The 19,280-nt window shown below is 45.5% G+C and overlaps 1 protein-coding gene across 1 annotated transcript in view; it reads left to right on the top strand.

The window, feature by feature from the left end:
• The window catches only part of LOC124612449 (kalirin), a 1,731,149-nt gene that overhangs the window by 202,364 nt on the left and 1,509,505 nt on the right, over positions 1-19,280 (top strand). The window contains exon 2 of the mRNA XM_047140672.1: positions 4,478-4,670. Coding sequence (XP_046996628.1) covers positions 4,492-4,670 — 179 coding nt within the window. The 5' untranslated portion in view covers positions 4,478-4,491. The remainder of the gene's footprint in view (positions 1-4,477; positions 4,671-19,280) is intronic.

Here is a 19,280-nt window from a genome sequence, read left to right as displayed (position 1 = left end):
GTCTTGTCGAAGGCACGTTTAAGCAGAGCTGAAAGAATTCTTGACCCGTAGAAGAGTGCCAAGCAAGGGTCAGGAAGAGCAGATCACTCGTAGAACAAGTTATAAACTGAAAGCACATCTTAGGAATTAGAGAAATCACAAACTCGAAATATGTGGTAACATTTGTAGGTTTTTAAATAGCGTGCGAGTCTATTTATCGAAATAAGTAACTCAACGCTTAAGACAATTTGGACCAGATCACAAAACAAGAGAAAGAATTAAAGCGACTTCAACCAGCACAACATCAAAAGTAAAATTTATGAGAGAACTGTCCGAAAATTTTGGAATAAAATCAGGAGTAAGACTATTAGATGGCTAGTGACCCTGTTTCTTGATTGTCCAATAGAGAAAAGGGTTACAGAATGGAGGAAATCGGTAAATACTAAGGGTATACAGGCAGAAAGATAGCCCAACAAGATTACCGTAGATTGTCTAGTGTTTGCATATGTCGTGGCATTTGCAGATGGCATGGCACTTGTTACGGACTGACTTGAAAATGCACAAGAACATATCACAGAACTACAACGGCAAGCAAAAAAATAGGACTACAAATATCATTTGAAAAAAAAAAAAAACATTGTTTATGACAAGCTACACTAATACATCTCAAAACATCAAATAAATAACAACACTGTATCTAAAGTGCATTGTCTTAAATATCTAGGAGAATGGATATTAAACAACATGAAGCAAAAGACAGCACCATAGACTAGAATACATAAAATGGAGACGGCCATTCAGATAACGATGAAAATCTATATTAAAGTCTTTATCTTGGAACAGAAAACTGAAACGGTAGGGAACAGTGTTAAGACAAGAAATACTCTATGCAGCAGAAACACTTAAACTGACTACGAACGGACAACTTGAAAATTAGAAAAAATGAAAGAAAAATCCTAAGAAAAATGCTACGACGCAAAGGAAGAAGTCCATCAGAATACAGATTAAAATTAAATACTGAACTGAAAGTTGATTATCTTGCAGGCCGGCGAAATGATAAAAATCTCATGGCGGAAGATTCGGATGGCATGGCGCGTGCTTCCGAACATCCCATCGAAAACTAAGAAACAAAGTTCGTGTTGCGCGCGCCGTGTGAGGTGTTGCATTGTCGTTTGTTTAATTTTCCACTCTACGATTGCTGCGAAAGGATTGTCTGGACATTGTCGTCTGTGGTCGATGTCGATGGCCTTCCTCCCTGATCAGCGTCATCAACGCCTGAGCAGTCTTGGTCAGATTGTTGGCAACACTTCACCACGCCTGCTCTTAACTTTGCATCTGGTCCATATACAGCCAGAATTTCAGGGTGAATGTGTGTGCAGTATTGGGACTTGATTACAGTAATCGTGCTTCAAATGTATAGTTCGTTTCCAGTTGGTGCACCATTTTATCTGCACGTTGTCATCGCATCTGATATCCGTGCCGTAGTAGAACTGCGTCTGCAGGAAAGCTGGAACATGCACTCTCTTCTGACGATGCGCCGCTGTTGTTGAGCAGTGGTTTTAGCGTGGGACGATGTGTGTAACTTACCTTCTGAAGTCCCTACGTTTCTCCGTTGGAGGAGGATGGAGAGAGGAAGTGACTACTGCCTCATTAGGGAACAATCCCAAAATTCATCTGAATTAATGTAGGAAACCGCCGGAAGACTAAACCAGAATCTCTGAACTATGCTTCGACCCATTCTTTTCCTGCACATGGGCTTGGTGCAGTAACCACCTCATTTACTGGCAGCTATGAGTCACTAAGTTAATTCTTCTGGAACGAATAAGTGAAATGTAATCAGTGTAACGTCTTAAATAAGGCTACTCTCTCCGCGTTGACGGCTGATGGGCTGTAGCATTTGTTGTTGTCGTAACCTGAAAATCGCAATTTAAAATACGAACACTCCCGCATTGTCGACAGCAAGGGCCGTATTGCATATGAAGTGTACCTTTTAAAGATGTAAAATCGTTTGTACTACACACCAGCACTGCCGTAAAATATTTCATTAATTCGCATTCTTTTCGGTTTAATTAATTTAGTTTATTCTGCGAATTCATTTCTGGACGTACAGGAGGTGTATGTCTACGCAGGAGTCTGCATATTTTAGAATTTAATTAGCTCCGGTCCAAATTAAATAACGTGAGTGTTGGTCCAAAGGTCTAATTAAATTAACCTGTAACTTAATAAACTTATATTAATGATGATGGACTATATATTTTTAATTAGCGGTTCCGGCGGGGCTTTGCAACTGCTAAACATATATGAGAATTGGAAATATGTTCTATTCTTCTTCTCGTCCTCTCTTTTTCCACTTTCACCTCCCCCCTCTCTTTGTTCATCTTATCATCATCCCCCCTTCACTCTATCCGTCACCTCCCGCCCCCCCCCCCCCCCAGTCTGTCCATCACCTGCTACAATTCTCTCTATATCCATCTCCTTCTCCACCCTCTCTCCATCTTCTTCGCTCTCGCTCTCTCTCTCTCTCTCTCTCTCTCTCTCTCTCTCTCTCTCTCTCTCTGTCTCTCTCTGTCTCTGCCTCCCTCCCTCTCTCCTCCGCCCCCTCTCCCCACCTCCTACTCCCCCTCCCTCTGTCTGTCTCCTCCTTTCCCTCTCTGCGTCCATTTCCTCCACCCCTTCTATCTAAACTTGGGCCTTGTTTGTTGTTAATGGTAATTCAGATTCCGTAGTAGCATTGTAATAATAGCTCGGTGAGCCATAAATACAATTTTGCTGTGTGTATAATTTTTATGTAGTAATATATATATATATATATATATATATATATATATATATATATATATATATATATAATGAGAGAGAATATATGTGGGCGAAACAATTTCTCTAATGGTTTAAATGCCGTATTATCACAGTAACAACTGTCTTCGAGAAAGGAAACAAAATTGCCCGTATTCAGAGTTGGGGGTTATAATAAAAAATGCATATACTTGTCTACGAAAAAACAGGGTGATTCACGAAGATGTGCAGATATTTTAATACGTTATTCTACCAGTAAAACTAAAGAAAAAAGTTCATATAAACATAGGTCCGCAAATATTTACTTACGGAGTTAAGGCTAATAAAAGATTTTGCCTGAAATTTAGCAACTTCGCTAAAATGAAGCCATCTCAAAACCGTACGAGGTTAAAGTAAAGCACGATTTCCATTTATTTTGTTCTTATTGGTCTGACGGAGGGAGTTAAACAGGATGATCGGAAAAGAAGAAAGGAGCCGTGCTAGCCGGCCGCGGTGGCCGTGCGGTTCTGGCGCTGCAGTCCGGAACCGCGAGGCTGCTACGGTCGCAGGTTCGAATCCTGCCTCGGGCATGGGTGTGTGTAATGTCCTTAGGTTGGTTAGGTTTAAGTAGTTCTAAGTTCTAGGGGACTTATGACCTAAGATGTTGAGTCCCATAGTGCTCAGAGCCATTTGAACCATTTGAGCCGTGCTATGAATTGGTATAGGTGGGGAAGAGAAGAGTTAAGGTTGGTAGGAAGGATAAACAGCGGGCCAGATCTCAATGTCTGGGACAGGGAGTTAGTTGCTTGTGGTAGGATATGGAATGTGTGCAGGTGTAGGGACAGTGAGATGTGTTTGTAAAGGCGCGGCAGCGTACCGGGGTTGGTGATCAAAGGGTCATTGGAATCTGATTTGCAGGTAGCATAGGAGATGCAGAGGTGTTCGATGTGGGTAAGGAGCGGTGGAGGTAAGGAGCGGTAGAGGATCCATGCGAGGGAAGATAAATGGATGCGAAAAGCGAGGTGAAGTGAGTGGCGTTCGAATAGATGGAAGGGCATGTCCGTGAAACATTTCTATAACAGAAGATGTGTTGGATCAAGGTTTTGTAGGTGTAAGGAATGATGGAGGCCAAGTTCGGTCTATTAGTATTTTTAGTCTGTTGTGCGCTTTCTGTTGGGTGGTTAGTAGATGAGGTGCCCACGTTAGTTGCCAGACGAGGATTAGTCCGAGATACTTTGATGCGTTAGTTAACTGGATAAGTAAATGGTAAGATAAAGGTCATTGAGGTGGAAGATATGGGTTATTAGGTCTAAAATTATTGTCTGGGTTTTGGAGGGGTTGTTCTTGAGGAGATACTGGTTGCATCAGGAGATAAACTGATTCAGGTGGATTTGGAGGGACCGTTGGGATTTCTGGAGTTTAGGGTAGAAGGCGAGGAAAGCAGTGTTATCAGCATACTAAAAGAGATTGACTAGTGGAGGTTGTTTGGGCATATCAGCAGTGTAAAGGAGATAAGGAAGGGAAGAGAGGATGGGGTCTCGGGGCAACCCTGGAAGGTATGGGAATTGTTATTGCTAGCCTTTGACTGAAGAGCACAACAACAATAACTAAAAGCCTGTATGAATTCAGCGCGGGAGGAACACGTGGACCGCACGATGTATATTGTTGTAAAAGTGTACGCGAGCTGTGGCTGTTGTGTGACGTTTGCGTGTTGTGTGTGCAGGTGGCGGCGGCAGGATGGACGGGGTGCGCGCGCTGGACGTGCTGTCGCTGCTGCAGGAGCGCCTGGCCGTGCTGACGGGGGGCCGCGACCGGCGCGGCGGGCCCGTACTCGCCTTCCCCGCCACGCCGCGGCGAGAGCGCGCCAAGCCCGACGACTACCGCCGCCTGCTCCAGTACCTGCTCGCCATCCCCTGGTCAGTACCGCGGGCGCGCGCCGTCCAGCTGCGCACTGGCGTCTGCCGTGGCCGCAGCATTCATACTGCTCCTCTTAATACTCAGCAACTACTTCTCTTTCCTCAACCGCCTCAATCCAGAGCTTTCATTTTATGAACGAAAAGTTTATTTTGGTGCTCAATACATTGTTCTGGGCCACAGTAAGATTAAAGTGCTGTTGTGATCACCAAATAAGTTTGACATCCAAGAGACAGGCAGCAGGAGGTGAACCCCTTACCACAGAAAGTAGTTGCTCTATTGAGGTGTGTTGTCGCAGGGCAAAGTTACACTAAAATGCAAATGACGTTGGAAACACCGTGAGAAACAATTAACGATCACTTTTTAGCAGAATATCCTCAATAAATACTCAACTCTAGTTTGATGAGATGGCGTGACCGTGAAATAAAAATTCTGCACACCGGTCTAACGTAACTCATTCAATAATAATTGCTACACCACGAAGATGACCTGTACCAGACTCGAAATTTAACCGGAAGGAAGAAGATGCTGTGATATGCAAATGATCAGCTTTTCAGAGCATTCACACAAGGTTGGCGCCGGTGGCGAGACCTAAAACGTGCTGACATGAGGAAAGTTTCCAACCGATGTCTCATACACAAACAGCAGTTGACCGGCGTTGTCTGCTGAAACGTTGTTGTGATGCCTCGTGCCAGGAGGAGAAACGCGTACCGTCACGTTTCCGACTTCGATAAAGGTCGGATTGTAGCCTATCGTGATTGCCGTTTATCGTATTGCGACATTGCTGCTCGCGTTGGTCGAGATCCAATGACTGTTAGCAGAATATGGAATCGGTGGGTTCAGGAGGGTAATACGGAACGCCGTGCTGGATCCCAACGGCTTCGTATCACTAGCAGTCGAGACGACAGGCATCTTATCCGCATGGCTGCAACGGATCGTGCAGCCACGTCTCGATCCCTGAGTCAACGGATGGGGACATTTGCAAGACAACAACCATCTGTACGAACAGTTCGACGACGTTTGCAGCAGCATGGACTATCAGCTCGGAGACCGTGGCTGTAGTTAACCTTCACGCTGCATCAGAGACAGGAGCACCTGCGATCGTGTACTCAACGACGAACCTGGGTGCACGAATGGCGAAACGTCATTTTTTCGGATGAATTCAGGTTCTGTTTACAGCATCACGATGGTCGCATCCGTGTTTGGCGACATCGCGGTGAACGCATATTGGACGCGTGTATTCCTCATCGCCATACTGGCGTATCACCCGGCGTGATGGTGTGGGGTGCCATTGGTTACAGGTGTCGGTCACCTCTTGTTCGCACTGACGGCACTTTGAACAGTGGACGTTACATTTCAGATGTGTTACGACCCGTGGCTCTACTCTTCATTCGATCCCTGCTAAACTCTACACTTCAGCAGGATAATGCACGACCGCATGTTGCAGGTTCTGTACCTGCCTTTCTGGATACAGAGAATGTTGGACTGCTGCCCTGGCCAGCACATTCTCCAGATCTCTCACAAACTGAAAACGTCTGGTCATTGGTGGCCTAGCAACTGGCTCGTCACAGTACGCCAGTCACTACTCTTGATGAACTGTGATACCATGTTGAAGCTGCATGGGCAGCTGTACCTGTACACGCCATCCAAGCTCTGTTTCACTCAATGTCCAGATGTATCAAGACCGTTATTACGGCCAGAGATGGTTGTTCTGGGTACTGATTTCTCAGAATCTATGCACCCAAATTCCGTGAAAATGTAATCACATGTCAGTTGTAGTATAATATATTTGCCTAATGAATACCCATTTATCATCTGCAATTTTTCTTGGTGTAGCAATTTTAATGGCCAATAGTGTAACAACAGTTTCATTTGGACTGTTGTCAGTGACAGCTTCTAAGTTCCGGCTGTTAATAGATGTATACTGAGACAATCAACATTGTGACTGTCCAGCGACTGCTGACGGTAACTCGTTAATAATGGTTTTGCTGCTGATAGGCATCTTCCGGACAGCAGCGACTACTGGAACCGGCCGAGTGACGGTATGCGGCCGCTTAAATATGTGGTTGGCGGAAGAATCGTTATCTGCAAACTATTCGGCGGATGAAGGAGGCAGTCCCTGGTATCAGAGCCTTCTGTCGCGTCAGTCATATAATTATTTTATATGAAAATGTGCACTTTCCGGGCATATACTGCTGACGAAATCTTCTCGGGGTTTCATCCGGGTGGTTGTTTTGAAATTCAGCGACGTTTAGATGAGTGTCGATGTCATCATCTTCGCCGAAAGGTGATCAGTCTGACATTTAACCGAAATATCGCGTAATTTCAACGCAGGTACGCGGATTTTATCAACTGAAATACGTGCAACACTCAGAAAACTGAATGTCAAACACTAAAAAATTATGAAAACTATGCCACTGGCATGTGAAAGCATAGGTCGTTACCGAATGTAAACCCAGTGCTACGACGAAAAAAAATACATCGCTGTGTCTCGTGATGAAATAAACTGAAGTATCCTCATACTGAGGAGTGACCGAAGACATTTTTAAAAGAATAAGTTTATTAACAAAATGAAATTCAGTTACAATGCGCTTGGATGAATTTCCACACAATTGCAGTCAATAGAAATGTCCGTGCTATGACGTTGTCTACGATGTACGTACACGACGAACCCTTGAGTCGTGATAGGCAGCGGCGTGAACACCTGGGACGTTACTGGGCCGGTGCTGCCAGCGTGGGACGACTGCCGTGCTGCCGGTGACGACCACTATGCACTGGGCCAGGTCTGCCAACATGGAGCCCTGACGAAACTACTGGAACAACCAACGGGTAGCAATGAACTGAACTGGGGATGTGTCCAAACGAAACTGCTCCTACTATAGACTCGAGGCGTGGGGCGTAAATAACTCCGCACGGTCCGGCGGTGGCCTTACTAGTCGGGAGCATATGGATATCCGCGTGGCACTGCGTGGGCACGTGATTTGGCGTAGCAAAATAATACCCTGACGACAGCGCTCTCTGCGGCAACAGGTACGCTGCCTATTGGCAAGGCTGAAACTCCCAAACGCTGTGGAGGTTACGTGTAACTCCGTTGTAAACAGCCCGGGCCACACAAGGAAAGATAACTTAGTTGAAAAGCTGTTTACCCACGTCATTCTGGCGGTGCGGCTACCCGCACAGCCTGCCTGGATTGCGGGGAAATCGACTACCAGGGGAGTACAGCATAAATACTGTAGTAACTTTTTCGATAGAGCGCCGTATATTAGCATATTACAGCATATTCCAAACACAGTCTAGCCAAAAATTACTAGAGATCAAAAAATAAATAAATTTCTAGAAAACATGCTGAGACTACAATAAACTTTCTTCACGCAGATGCTGCCATCTACTGGGACAATGCAGAAACGAAAACAAGTGATGCACAGAAGGCACATGGTGTAAAGTCAACGCTACAATCGTGCACAGCGAGTTTAGTTTATTCCCTGAGCTAGAAAAAATAAAAGCTAGATGTAGCGTATATGCTACATAATAACCGAGGAAGCTATAGAAATCGGTCTGCACAGCTCAATAAACGGAGTCTCAAATTCCTTCAAACACGCTATTTCTGCACGACCCATGCATCACTTTTGCCAGAATGCAAATCGTGTCGAGACTGTTTCCTTAATCATGAAAATAATGCACGCCCTTAGTAAATGTTGTGGTTAACTTTATTTTAGTCCGAAACAACTCATCCATGACACTAGAGACCGAGTTCATGTAGACAAGAGTTGTGTAAAGATCTATACATAAATTTTGCTTGAAGTGTACTATCTACTTCAGATAACTCTCGGTTTTCTTATTGATAATCATGAGATGCGCAATGTTCTGATAATCGAACACTTTCATTGTTATTGAAATTCGCCATTTATTGTTACATACCTTAGATATACTTCCAGGATCACATAGAGATTAAGCAAACAGATTAAATGTGAACGTCAAACGTGCGTAAGTGCTACACAAAAGAAGGTGGAGCATAAAGGAAATGCCATTGTAATATTTGTGAGAGAACAGTTAGTGAATGCTGCACCACACTTCAAAGTGACACAGATACATGGCACAATGTCAGCCATTCGAGAACCGTTACGAGAATGCCTTCGTTATTGAAATATCTGCGATTGCTGCAACTCAGTTTCTCGATTGCCTGGACATCGTTAATATCCGTGGCCTTCCTTAATGGCCTTCCTCCCCGGTCAGTACCACTCACGTCTATATGGCTTTGGTAAAGTTGTCGACACCATTTCATTACGGCTGGAGACATCATTGCATTTGGTCCATAAACCACCAGAATTTCATGGTGACTGTGCGCGCAATTTAGACGTTTTAGCCGCGAGAATCTTACTGTCCGACGTGCTTCAACTTTCGAGAACGTTCCCAATTGCAGCGCCATTTCGCTCGCACGCGGTGTCACACCTGTTACCTACACGGCAGCGTAAGTACTTCTGCAAGAAATCCAGAACATACACTCTCTTTGACAATTCTCCGCTCTAGGTGCGGAAAGGTCGTAGCGTTGTACAACATGTATAACCTACTTCTGAAGTCCCCTCGTATGTAAGACGTTCTCTCTCAGAGTTAGAAGAATGTTTAAGTAATACTCGTTGCCAAAAGGGGGGGGGGGGGTGCAATTTAACGTGTCATTCCTGGGACGCCTTACATTGTTGAGAGGTAAAGTTTACATTCAAGGCAGGCTGAAAAATTCCGTGGGCCGGTGGTGATTCGATCTCGTGAGCTCTCGGTTTCCGGCCATGTGCTTTACCACTAGACAACGAGGTCCCACTGAATAGGTGGTGATACAAAGCAATTAAGAAAATTGGCCGTACCGTCATGTGTCCAAAAGGTAATGAACGGTAGGATAGTGTGTTACTGGTTAGCAGAAACGTTGTGAGTCAGCAGGAGCACATTCAACGGTGAGATGAAAGCGCGCGACGGAAATCGGCGGTCCCCCAGGCGCGTCGCCGGGCTCAGGTTAGGCGCGCGTGATCTGAATTACGGCCAGGCAGCGGGGCGCGGCGCGGCCCAGCGATCGTTATGACTGCCCTGGTGTGCTGTCCTTGTCGGCTTACCACGGCAGCTGACACCCTCTGCACAACCGTCCGGTGGGACACCGAGCTGCGGTAAAGACATTCACACTGGACATCAACAATTCACCGCGTAACGCTACCGTCAAATGATACTTTGTTCATACTACTTGTCAACATAACGTCTCGTCGCTCAGCACGGTACTGAACGACCAGAGTTGGGCGACGTGGGGACTTCTGTCGGAATATGCACGGTCCGGTCACATTAATGTCGGCAAAGCCTATTTTGGACGTCAACCTGCAATAACCATTCACAGCACTAGTGGAAGATATACACTGAAGAGCCAAACAAACTGGTACACCTGGGCTGGTCCCGGCGGAGGTTCGAGTCCTCCCTCGGGCATGGGTGTTTGTGTTTGTCCTTAGGATAATTTAGGTTAAGTAGTGTGTAAGCTTAGGGACTGATGACCTTAGCAGTTAAGTCCCATAAGTTTTCACACACATTTGAACATTTTTTGGTACACCTGCCTAATATCGTGTACGGCCCCCGTGAACACGCAGAAGTGCCGCAGCACGACGTGGCAAGGACTCGACTAATGCCTGAAGTAGTGCTGAAGGGAACTGGCACCATGAATCCTACAGGGCTGTCCATAAATCAGTAAGAGTGCAAGGGGTGGAGATCCCTTCTGAACAGCACATTGCAAGGCATCCCAAATGCGCTCAATAATGTTCATGTCTGGGGAGTTTGGTGGCCAGCGGAAGTGTTAAACTCAGAAGAGTGTTCCTGGAGCCACTCTGTAGCAATTCTGGATGTGTTGGTTGTCGCATTCTCCTGTTGGAGTAGCCGAAGTCCGTCGGAATGCATAATGGACATGAACGGATGCAAGTGATCAGACAGGATGCTTACGTACGTGTCACCTGTCAGAGTCGTATCTAGACGTATCAGAGGTCCCATATCACTCCAACTGCACACGCCCCACACCATTACAGAGCCTCCACCAGCTTGAACAGACCTCTGCTGACATGCAGGGTCCATGGATTCAAGAGGTTGTCTCCATACCCGTACACGTTCATCCGCTCGATACAATTTGAAACGAAACTCGTCCGACCAGGCAACATGTTTCCAGCCGTCAACAGTCCAATGTTGTTGACAGGCCCAGGCGAGGGGTAAAGCGTTGTGTCGTGCAGTCATCAAGGGTACACGAGTGGGTCGTCGGCTCCGAAAGCCCATAACGATGATGTTTCGTTCAATGGTTCGCACGCTGACATTTACTGATTGTCCAGGATTGAAATTTGCATTACTTTGTGGAAGGCTTGCACTTCTGTCACGTTGAACGATTCTCTTCAGTCGACGTTGGTTCCGTTCTTCCAGAAATATTTTTTCCGGCCACAGCGATCTCGTAGATTTGATGTTTTACCGTCAAATGCTCGTACAGGAGAATCCCCACTTCTTCTTTGAGAGTAATGGAAATAAAAGATTTTTGAACAAATCGTGCAAAAATTAATTACGTTTCCAATTCGATCTAAACTTAATCGTTACAAGGATAGTTGTCACGTAGTAAGAAGACCAGAGAACCAAAATTGTCTAATTGTTAAACTTACTTTTCGAATTCATAAATGGCTGGGTAAAATTTACACAAAAAATTTTACGTTTTGTATGTGCGAGAACTAGGGGTTTTTAATATTCAAAGACGATTTTGCCGAAATGTTGCGTGGCGTGGCGCTGTAGCTTAGGTGGATAAGGTAGGCCAATTAGAGTCTGCTTTCCGGCTTGGTAGAGCGCTTAACGTCACACACATACGTATACTACGAACTATTTGAATTTAATTTCGCCAACCGTAAAAAGATTTATTTTGTTTCTTGAAGAAAAATGGATGGTGGCGGTGGGTCTCATGCGGGAACCCTTACAGAAGGACGACGGGGCTGTTCCGAAGCCATCTGCTCCAGTTAATTACAGAATCCGACCGAGTCATAACGGTCCCTTTATCTGTTGGGCACCAACTCAATCGTCCCAGATGAATTACTGACCACGAGACTGCTCTGTCCCTAATGGCATTGCGGACAATAGGACATTAAGGTCATCAACACTCGCCACGCATGGAACTACGCAAACATACGCCCAGGGGTAGTCGCCCCCATATCACTCTGGTATCGGTGTACGCTGTACGTCATACGGGATTGATTAGAAACTAGGCTTCGGTGGCCGATGTCAGTTCGCGGATACAGCCGCATCATGTTAGACAATGAATGTTGCAAGTATATTAGGACTTCCGATTTTGGGAACATGTCGTTCGTGGTGGACGACGACATTGCGTGCCTATTTGTAACTTCAGATTTTCTATAGTTTTCCACAACCAATCAAATCAAGTTTTTGTTCCAGTTTAGAATGTTATGTAGAAAATGCCAATTCAAAAGAATGCAATGTTTTTAATTTGCTGTACTTCAGCTGAAGCATATCACTTTGTCACGAGAATTGACGACTGTCGAAATTACTCAAATCATTAAAAATCCGTAAAAAAGAGCAAAATTCTGATGTATCACAGCACGAAGATGTGCGGGAATGCTTGAAATCAATTGAGATTTAATAAAGCTGTGTTTAACAACACAAGTGTTGCTTGCCACTATTCTATAAGAAACTTCACCATTAGTTGTAAGTTCACTTTACAACAGGAAATGTCACTAAGCTCAGAGTTAGCTTCTCGAAATAAGTTGTCAAGTTTTGTGGCTGAGATATATTGGCTGAAAATGTCATCTTGGGACAAATACGAGTACTATACGACAGCAATCAGCAGTATCTTTTACAGACTTTGTATGGATTTGTCGGGAGGCTGTGTGCTTCAGGGAAAGTGCCAGATGGATCGGTAGTCGTTGACTGCGTGGGAACGAAAAGTAGTATTTTCTTTTACTTTGGGACACCAGTGCGAAGTGTTTGAATTCACCTTATTTGTGCTGTGTAGAGGATTTGTAGGTTCAAATGGCTCTGAGCACTATGGGACTTAACTTCTGAGGTCATGTGTCCCCTAGAACTTAGAACTACTTAAACCTAACTAACCTAAGGACATCACACACGTCCATGCCCGAGGCAGGACAGTAGCGGTCGCGTGGTTCCAGACTGTAGCGCCTAGAACCTCTCGGCTGGCTAGAGGATTTGTAATGAGAGTTCCATATAGCCAGGACATGAGCTCGGAGTTATAACTGGATGCACGAGTCGGCCGGAGTGGCCGAGCGGTTCTAGGCGCTACAGTCTGGAACTGTGCGACCGCAACGGTCGCAGGTTCGAATCCTGCCTGGGGCACAGATTAGATGTGTGTGATGTCCTTAGCGTAGTTAGGTTTAAGCAGTTCTAAGTTCTAAGGGAGTGATGACCTGAGCAGTTAAGTCCCATAGTGCTCAGAACCTTCTTTCTTTTTTAAATAGACGAGTAGCTTCACATCGCCACTGGGTGCCAACTTAACAAATTTTCCTTGAGGTGTCTGGATGTTTGCGCAGGAATTGCAGCACATTCTTCCTGAAGGACCAAAACCCAGAAAAGCAATTGAAGTTGGACCCTGGGATCTGGAGCGAAGTCACGTTTTAATTCTTCCGAAAGGTGTCCTATTGAGTTCATGTCAGTACATGAGGTTTGGCTGGTCTAGGTTTAGGTGTGGTTGTTCTTACGCGTTTCAGCTTCACAATCACATCACCAACGGCCGGTTTGGGAAGCCAGAGAAGGGTTGAAATGTCCTTGATGGAATTGTTACTCAGGTGACATGCAGTGGCTGGCCCACGTTCGAAGTGACCGAACTCTCCTGACCGATCAGTTTGCTGTTACTGCTTCTCTACTGACACAGTTCCCTCCGTCTCGTTTCATACTGCCGGTTCCACCTCTCGTGACTTCTAGTGGTCAGTTCCTCATTACATAGGGGTGTCCGTATACTTTTGGTGAGAGAGTTTATCTGAGATGAATGGCTTAACTGAATGCTTATTTCTGCCTCTGGTCACACAAGTGGTAAAAAGTCGGAGTGGGTAATGATGCAAGGCATCATCAGATGATCTGAATACATAAAACTGAACAGCGATAGGAGATAAGTTTACGTTGTGAGTTCGTCTTATTGACTGTTCAAATGCACTCTGACGAGTTACTTAATAAGAATTCAGATCGCTCGATGATGACTTGTAGTACGCTGAAACTTGTAATAATGGTTCCATTTATGTCACCTGAGGCTGACACATGTAATAGTTAACGTCGTTTTAAGAAACTTGTGTTTGTAACGAGCGACAAACAGACGCTATCCGACTATGCTGGGCTTGATACGAAACAAATGATGAGTAGCATTTGACTGTGCTGACTAAATGTGTATGCTGAAAATATGGAAATGCAAATAGCTCCCGAATTACCAGAGAAAATACGCCTGACGACTCTTGGGAGAATCCTCCCTCGGGAATGGGTGTGTGTGTTTGTCCTTAGGGTAATTTAGGTTAAGTAGTGTGTAAGCTTAGGGACTGACGATCTTCTCAGTTAAGTCCCATAAGATTTCACACACACTTTTGGGAGAGGCACCTAGTATAAGGCTGTTCATATATCGCTGTTGTCGTACGAATGTTATACTGGCTCTGATCGCATCCAAGATGGCGTCATGTATTCTGCCAACTGTCAGCGTGACTTTTGTCGGGAAGGAAACCATGTAAATACATCGTAATTTGTTAAAATCACGAAGTAAAACAAACATTTCACGCCAGCTTCAGTTGGTGACCAGTTATTCTCAATCAATGTGTTCTAGTGCTCCTCAGTGTACGCTGATAAAGCTCGTACTATCGATCACAAGCTTGACCTGTTGGTGACACGTGGCATGAGAGCCTCACTTCATGCTGTTCACACCAGAAAAATCGACTCCAGCCGTCTTGCTGTTCAGTATTAGGACATATAACGAATATTTTCTCTCAATTCTCAACAGCAACATTAACGAACACTGTGTTGCTGTACTCGTCTCTTCAGGAGCTTTCGAATGCTGTTAAAGAAGGTATATCCTTCTGTAAAAACCTCATATTTGCAAATACACTTCTCAGGTTTGCGCCCAGATCGTATTATCTAAATCGTACAATATTTCATCGATGCAACTGCACGACATCAGCAGGTGGTGGCAGCTGCTGCTGTCACTGCTGCAAGGCGCGACTGATGATAATCGCGCGGGCGGCGTCGAAATTTATCATGCCGGGAGCAGGCAATACGCGTGCGCGGTAAGACGCTTGTTGTTAGATGAAAGCGGCGCTCCTGGTGTCCCTGCCGATCCGCAGAAAGGCCATCCGCGCGCATGCGCTATGGGCAGTGACTGTGCTGCTGGACGCTCCTGTATTTAAAGGCTGAATTAAATCCCAGCAGTGTGTTGCAGCGATTAAATATTGTGCGAGTTACACAATACGATTCCGTGGCAAACCCGAGAAGTATATTTGCAACAGATCTGTCGGAAAAGCACGAAAAGTCACTCATACTTGTTGTAATATGAAGGCTGATACAGAATTTAAGAGGATTAGACATGCAACAAAATTACATGCCCTTTGCTTAGTATTCACCGGAAACCCCGTTTTGATATCGTGAACTATCTGCGAAGTAAAAGGGGTGTTGCGTATTACGCGACTCCGTATAGTGTACGTCACCACCTGACAATTTCCAGAAAAGGTGCACATCAGTAATACCGAAGACACTTCAAACTGACAATATGACGGAATATTTGTTGATAAATAAAAAAGTTAACATTTGAAACTTGGCGTAGACAAGGAATGACAGTAGGTATGACTCTGCCTTCCCGGACCTTTATTCGTGGCGGAGAGGATTTAAACTGTTGGGACTGGAACGCTGAATCTACATCTTTGGCGCAGGCTCCGACAGCGGTGTTCGATAAAAGCGGGCGCGGACCGCGCCAGAGGCCCACGGAAATGCGCTAATGGGAAATTCCTGCCGGGCAGGGCAGGCTCGGTCCGCAGCCGGCGGCGAGCGGCGGGTTTCCGCGGCGCCGTGCGCGTTTATTAATGCCTCCCAGGGGCCGCCCGGACTGCGCAGCTCGGCTGCCGCACTATTAATTGCTAATTACTCTATAGTGCAGTGCGGGCACCTCACAGCCACACCAACCTGTATTACATTTCGGAGAAGAAAGGAGAACCGTTCTGTTGCCATCACCGGCATCATCATGCCATGCATCACCCAACTGTGAGCTGTTTCGGTACCTGCAGTACGTACTGCAGTCACGACTTTACCGATTAACAGGAGCGAACGTTGCCGTTGTCAAGCACTGTTCGGTGATTTTTACAAGACGTTGTCTCCGTTTTTGAGGCATCAATCGAGGTCCGTATCACCATAAAAAGAACCAGTTTAAAAAAAATTATTTTGAGATTTTTTTATTCGGTGTATATCTTTAGTACATATTCAGGACTTCACCACGTGAGAGCTGTAGTCAATTGTACTGGTTCAAAAAAAGAATCGTAACTCTCTGCAATACTACTTGTTGGTTTTGGAACAGCGACCACTGAATTCGTCGCGTTGATAAAGTTATCGCTATAGAATCCATCACGTCGTTCTAAATGAAACGAAACTGATAGATATAAAGGTAACTTCGGTAATACTAGAAGGGACTGTTAGTGATCATGGTGGACGAGGGGCGTTCAGCAAGTAATGCAACACATTTTTTTTTTTTTTTCTGAAAGCAGGTTGGTTTTATTCAGGCTTCGAATACACTATATTATTCTCGACTCTTTTGGCTACAAAATCCTGTTTTTCGACATTTTCTCCGTTAAATGCGAAGGCCTTACCGACACCCCCGGTGTCGGCCTTACACCACCTTACTGTTAGGGCCTGCCTCCGCAGTTCTGCAGCGAGGTCTTTGTCCGCCGTCGATCACCTCGAATGAGTCTGTCCGCACGTTCCACCACTGCAGGAGCCACAGGTGTGTGCTGTCGACCAGGACGCGGGAGATCGGACAGCACTGCTCGCTCTTATTTCGACGACGACAGATGCCTCTCTCAACGACTCACAGCGCTTTTGGTTGCTACTAGTTCTTACAAATTAAAATAAATGAAAGCTCTCTGCTTGGAACGCACCACCGTTACAGACGCAATTTTGAAGGCTGCGTATAGTGACGCCACCTATCGGAACTTCATGAAACTATAGGACTGAAGCGGGAATATTCAACGATGTCCCACAGCAAATTACGTATTTTTGCGAGCGGTACTGGCAGGGAAACGTGTTGCATTACTTATTGAACGCCCCTCTCACTAGCAACGCTCTCGACTAAGTACGGGCAGCACTAAGTGTTTATGAATGCACGAATTATTTATAATATGAAAGAATATGCACAAACCTTCCTTGTGAATCAGTCTATTAATCGCTGTCCGACTTCATTTTATAATATTTATAGGTCCGGGTCAAGCTTCACGGCTCTCTGGAATTGGGGGGACCGCGTACTGTATTGCATTTCCCGCCACATACCGCCTCCTCTCTTGCCAACCAGCTTGTAGCTTTCATCATGGCCACGAAATGTCACACGAAACGCCAAATAAAAACGCTAACAATACGTACATTGCACATTCATCATTTCATTAAACAATAAGTTATATACTTCCTCGTGAATCATTCGTTTTACTGGTATGAGCCAGGCAACATGAGCTTCCTCCCACATTCATTGTGTGAACAACAGTATCCAGACACGTAATAGTGGAAATTAACGTGAGGTGTGCCCACCCTTCACCACTTTGGCATCTTGAATTCTGCTGCGGACGGTTTCAGTGCGGTGTCGGAATGTCTGTGGAGGAATGGCAGCCCATTCTTCCTCAAGAGCCGAAACCAGAGAAGATAGTGCTGCCGGGAACTGGGGCCAGCCCCTTCAGCAATGTTATTGTCCACAAACTACTCCCTCACAGATGATGCTTTATGACAAAGTACAAGGTCATGCTGATAGAAATAATCATCGTCTCGGAACGTTTCCCCTGCTGTATGCAGTACACAAAGCTATAAAATGTGTGTATATTCTTCAGCATGTGGTGTTTTCTTAAGGCGCAATAAGGGGACTACACAACTACTACGAAAAGCATGACATTCTCCGCACTTCACTGTTGGCACTACACGTCAAGCCAGGTCCAGATTCTCGTTTCCGGTGATCCTCAGTCCAGTGGCACCGGTCTTGTTCAACACCTCAAGCATCGCATAGATTATAGAAATGTGTCGCAGCTCCTTATAAAGGAGCTGTTCGACCATTGTACCCCATTTTTCGTAATTCCTTGCGCACTGTCATTGTGCTAGCTGGGCTGCTAGCCGCACTTTGGAATTTGCGACTGATTTCATGCGTTACAACTACCTTCCACAATTCATGACGCTCCCTGTTCGTCAGTACAAGAGGTCCGGCTGGTCTTGCTTTAGCTTTGGTTCCTTTGCGTTCCCAGTACACAATCACATTACCAACATTCGCTTAGGCACCTTTAGAAAGGTCTGAAGTGTCCCTGATTTATTTCTTATTCAGGTGATATTCAGTGACTAGACCACGTTCAAAGACCCTTAACTCTCCTGACCGACCCATTCTTGTTACCGCTTCTCTACTGACGACACAGTACTTCCGTCTTCTTTTATACTGGCGCGTCCCACATCTAGTGGTTAATTATGTGTTACATAACAGTCCCCAGATAGTTTTGATCAGATGGTGTATGTCTCGCAAAAAGACCAAGACGAGAGAAATTCGATCTTCTTCGGACGCTTAGCGACTGTCGTTCATCAGATGCGCCGTTCGTGACTGCAACTACAGGAAAAGAGGAGGGGGTCCTCATATCTGCTACATTCCGTAAGGTGGCATGCAGCCGAGAAATTTAGATGTTGCCCACAGTAGTATGGTTCCATTTTAAGACGCAAAGCATTCATACACTACTGGCCAGTAAAATTGCTACACCAAGAAGAAATGCAGATGATAAATAGGTATTCATCGGACAAATATATTATACTAGAACTGACATGTGATTACATTTTCACGCAATTTGGGTGCATAGATACTGCGAAATCAGTACCCAGAACAACCACTTCTGGCCGTAACAACGGCCTTGATACGCCTGGGCATTGAGCCAAACAGAGCTTGGATGGCGTGTACAGGTAGAGCTGCCCATGCAGCCTCAACACGATACCACAGTTCATCAAGAGTAGTGACCGGCGTACTGTGACGAGCCAGTTGCTCGCTCACCATTGACCAGACGTTTTCAATTGGTGAGAGGTCTGGAGAGTGTGCTGGCCAGGTTAGCAGTCGAACATTTTCTGTATCCAGAAAGGCCTGTACAGGACCTGCAACATGCGGTTGTGCATTATCCTGCTGAAATGTAGGATTTCGCAGGGATCGAATGAAGGGTAGAGCCACGGGTCGTAACACATCTTAAACGTAACGTCCACTGTTCAAAGTGCCGTCAATGCGAACAAGAGGTGACCGAGACGTGTAACCAATGGCACCTCATACCATCACGCCGGGTGACACACCAGTATGGCGATGACGAATACACCCTTCCAATGTGCGTTCACCGCGATGTCGCCAAACACGGTTGCGACCATCACGATGC

The sequence above is a fragment of the Schistocerca americana genome, chromosome 4 (assembly GCF_021461395.2).
Source record: "Schistocerca americana isolate TAMUIC-IGC-003095 chromosome 4, iqSchAmer2.1, whole genome shotgun sequence".
NCBI classification, from domain to species: domain Eukaryota; kingdom Metazoa; phylum Arthropoda; class Insecta; order Orthoptera; family Acrididae; genus Schistocerca; species Schistocerca americana.
Note: the sequence above shows the minus strand (reverse complement) of the source record. Positions and strands in the feature narration are given on the sequence as shown.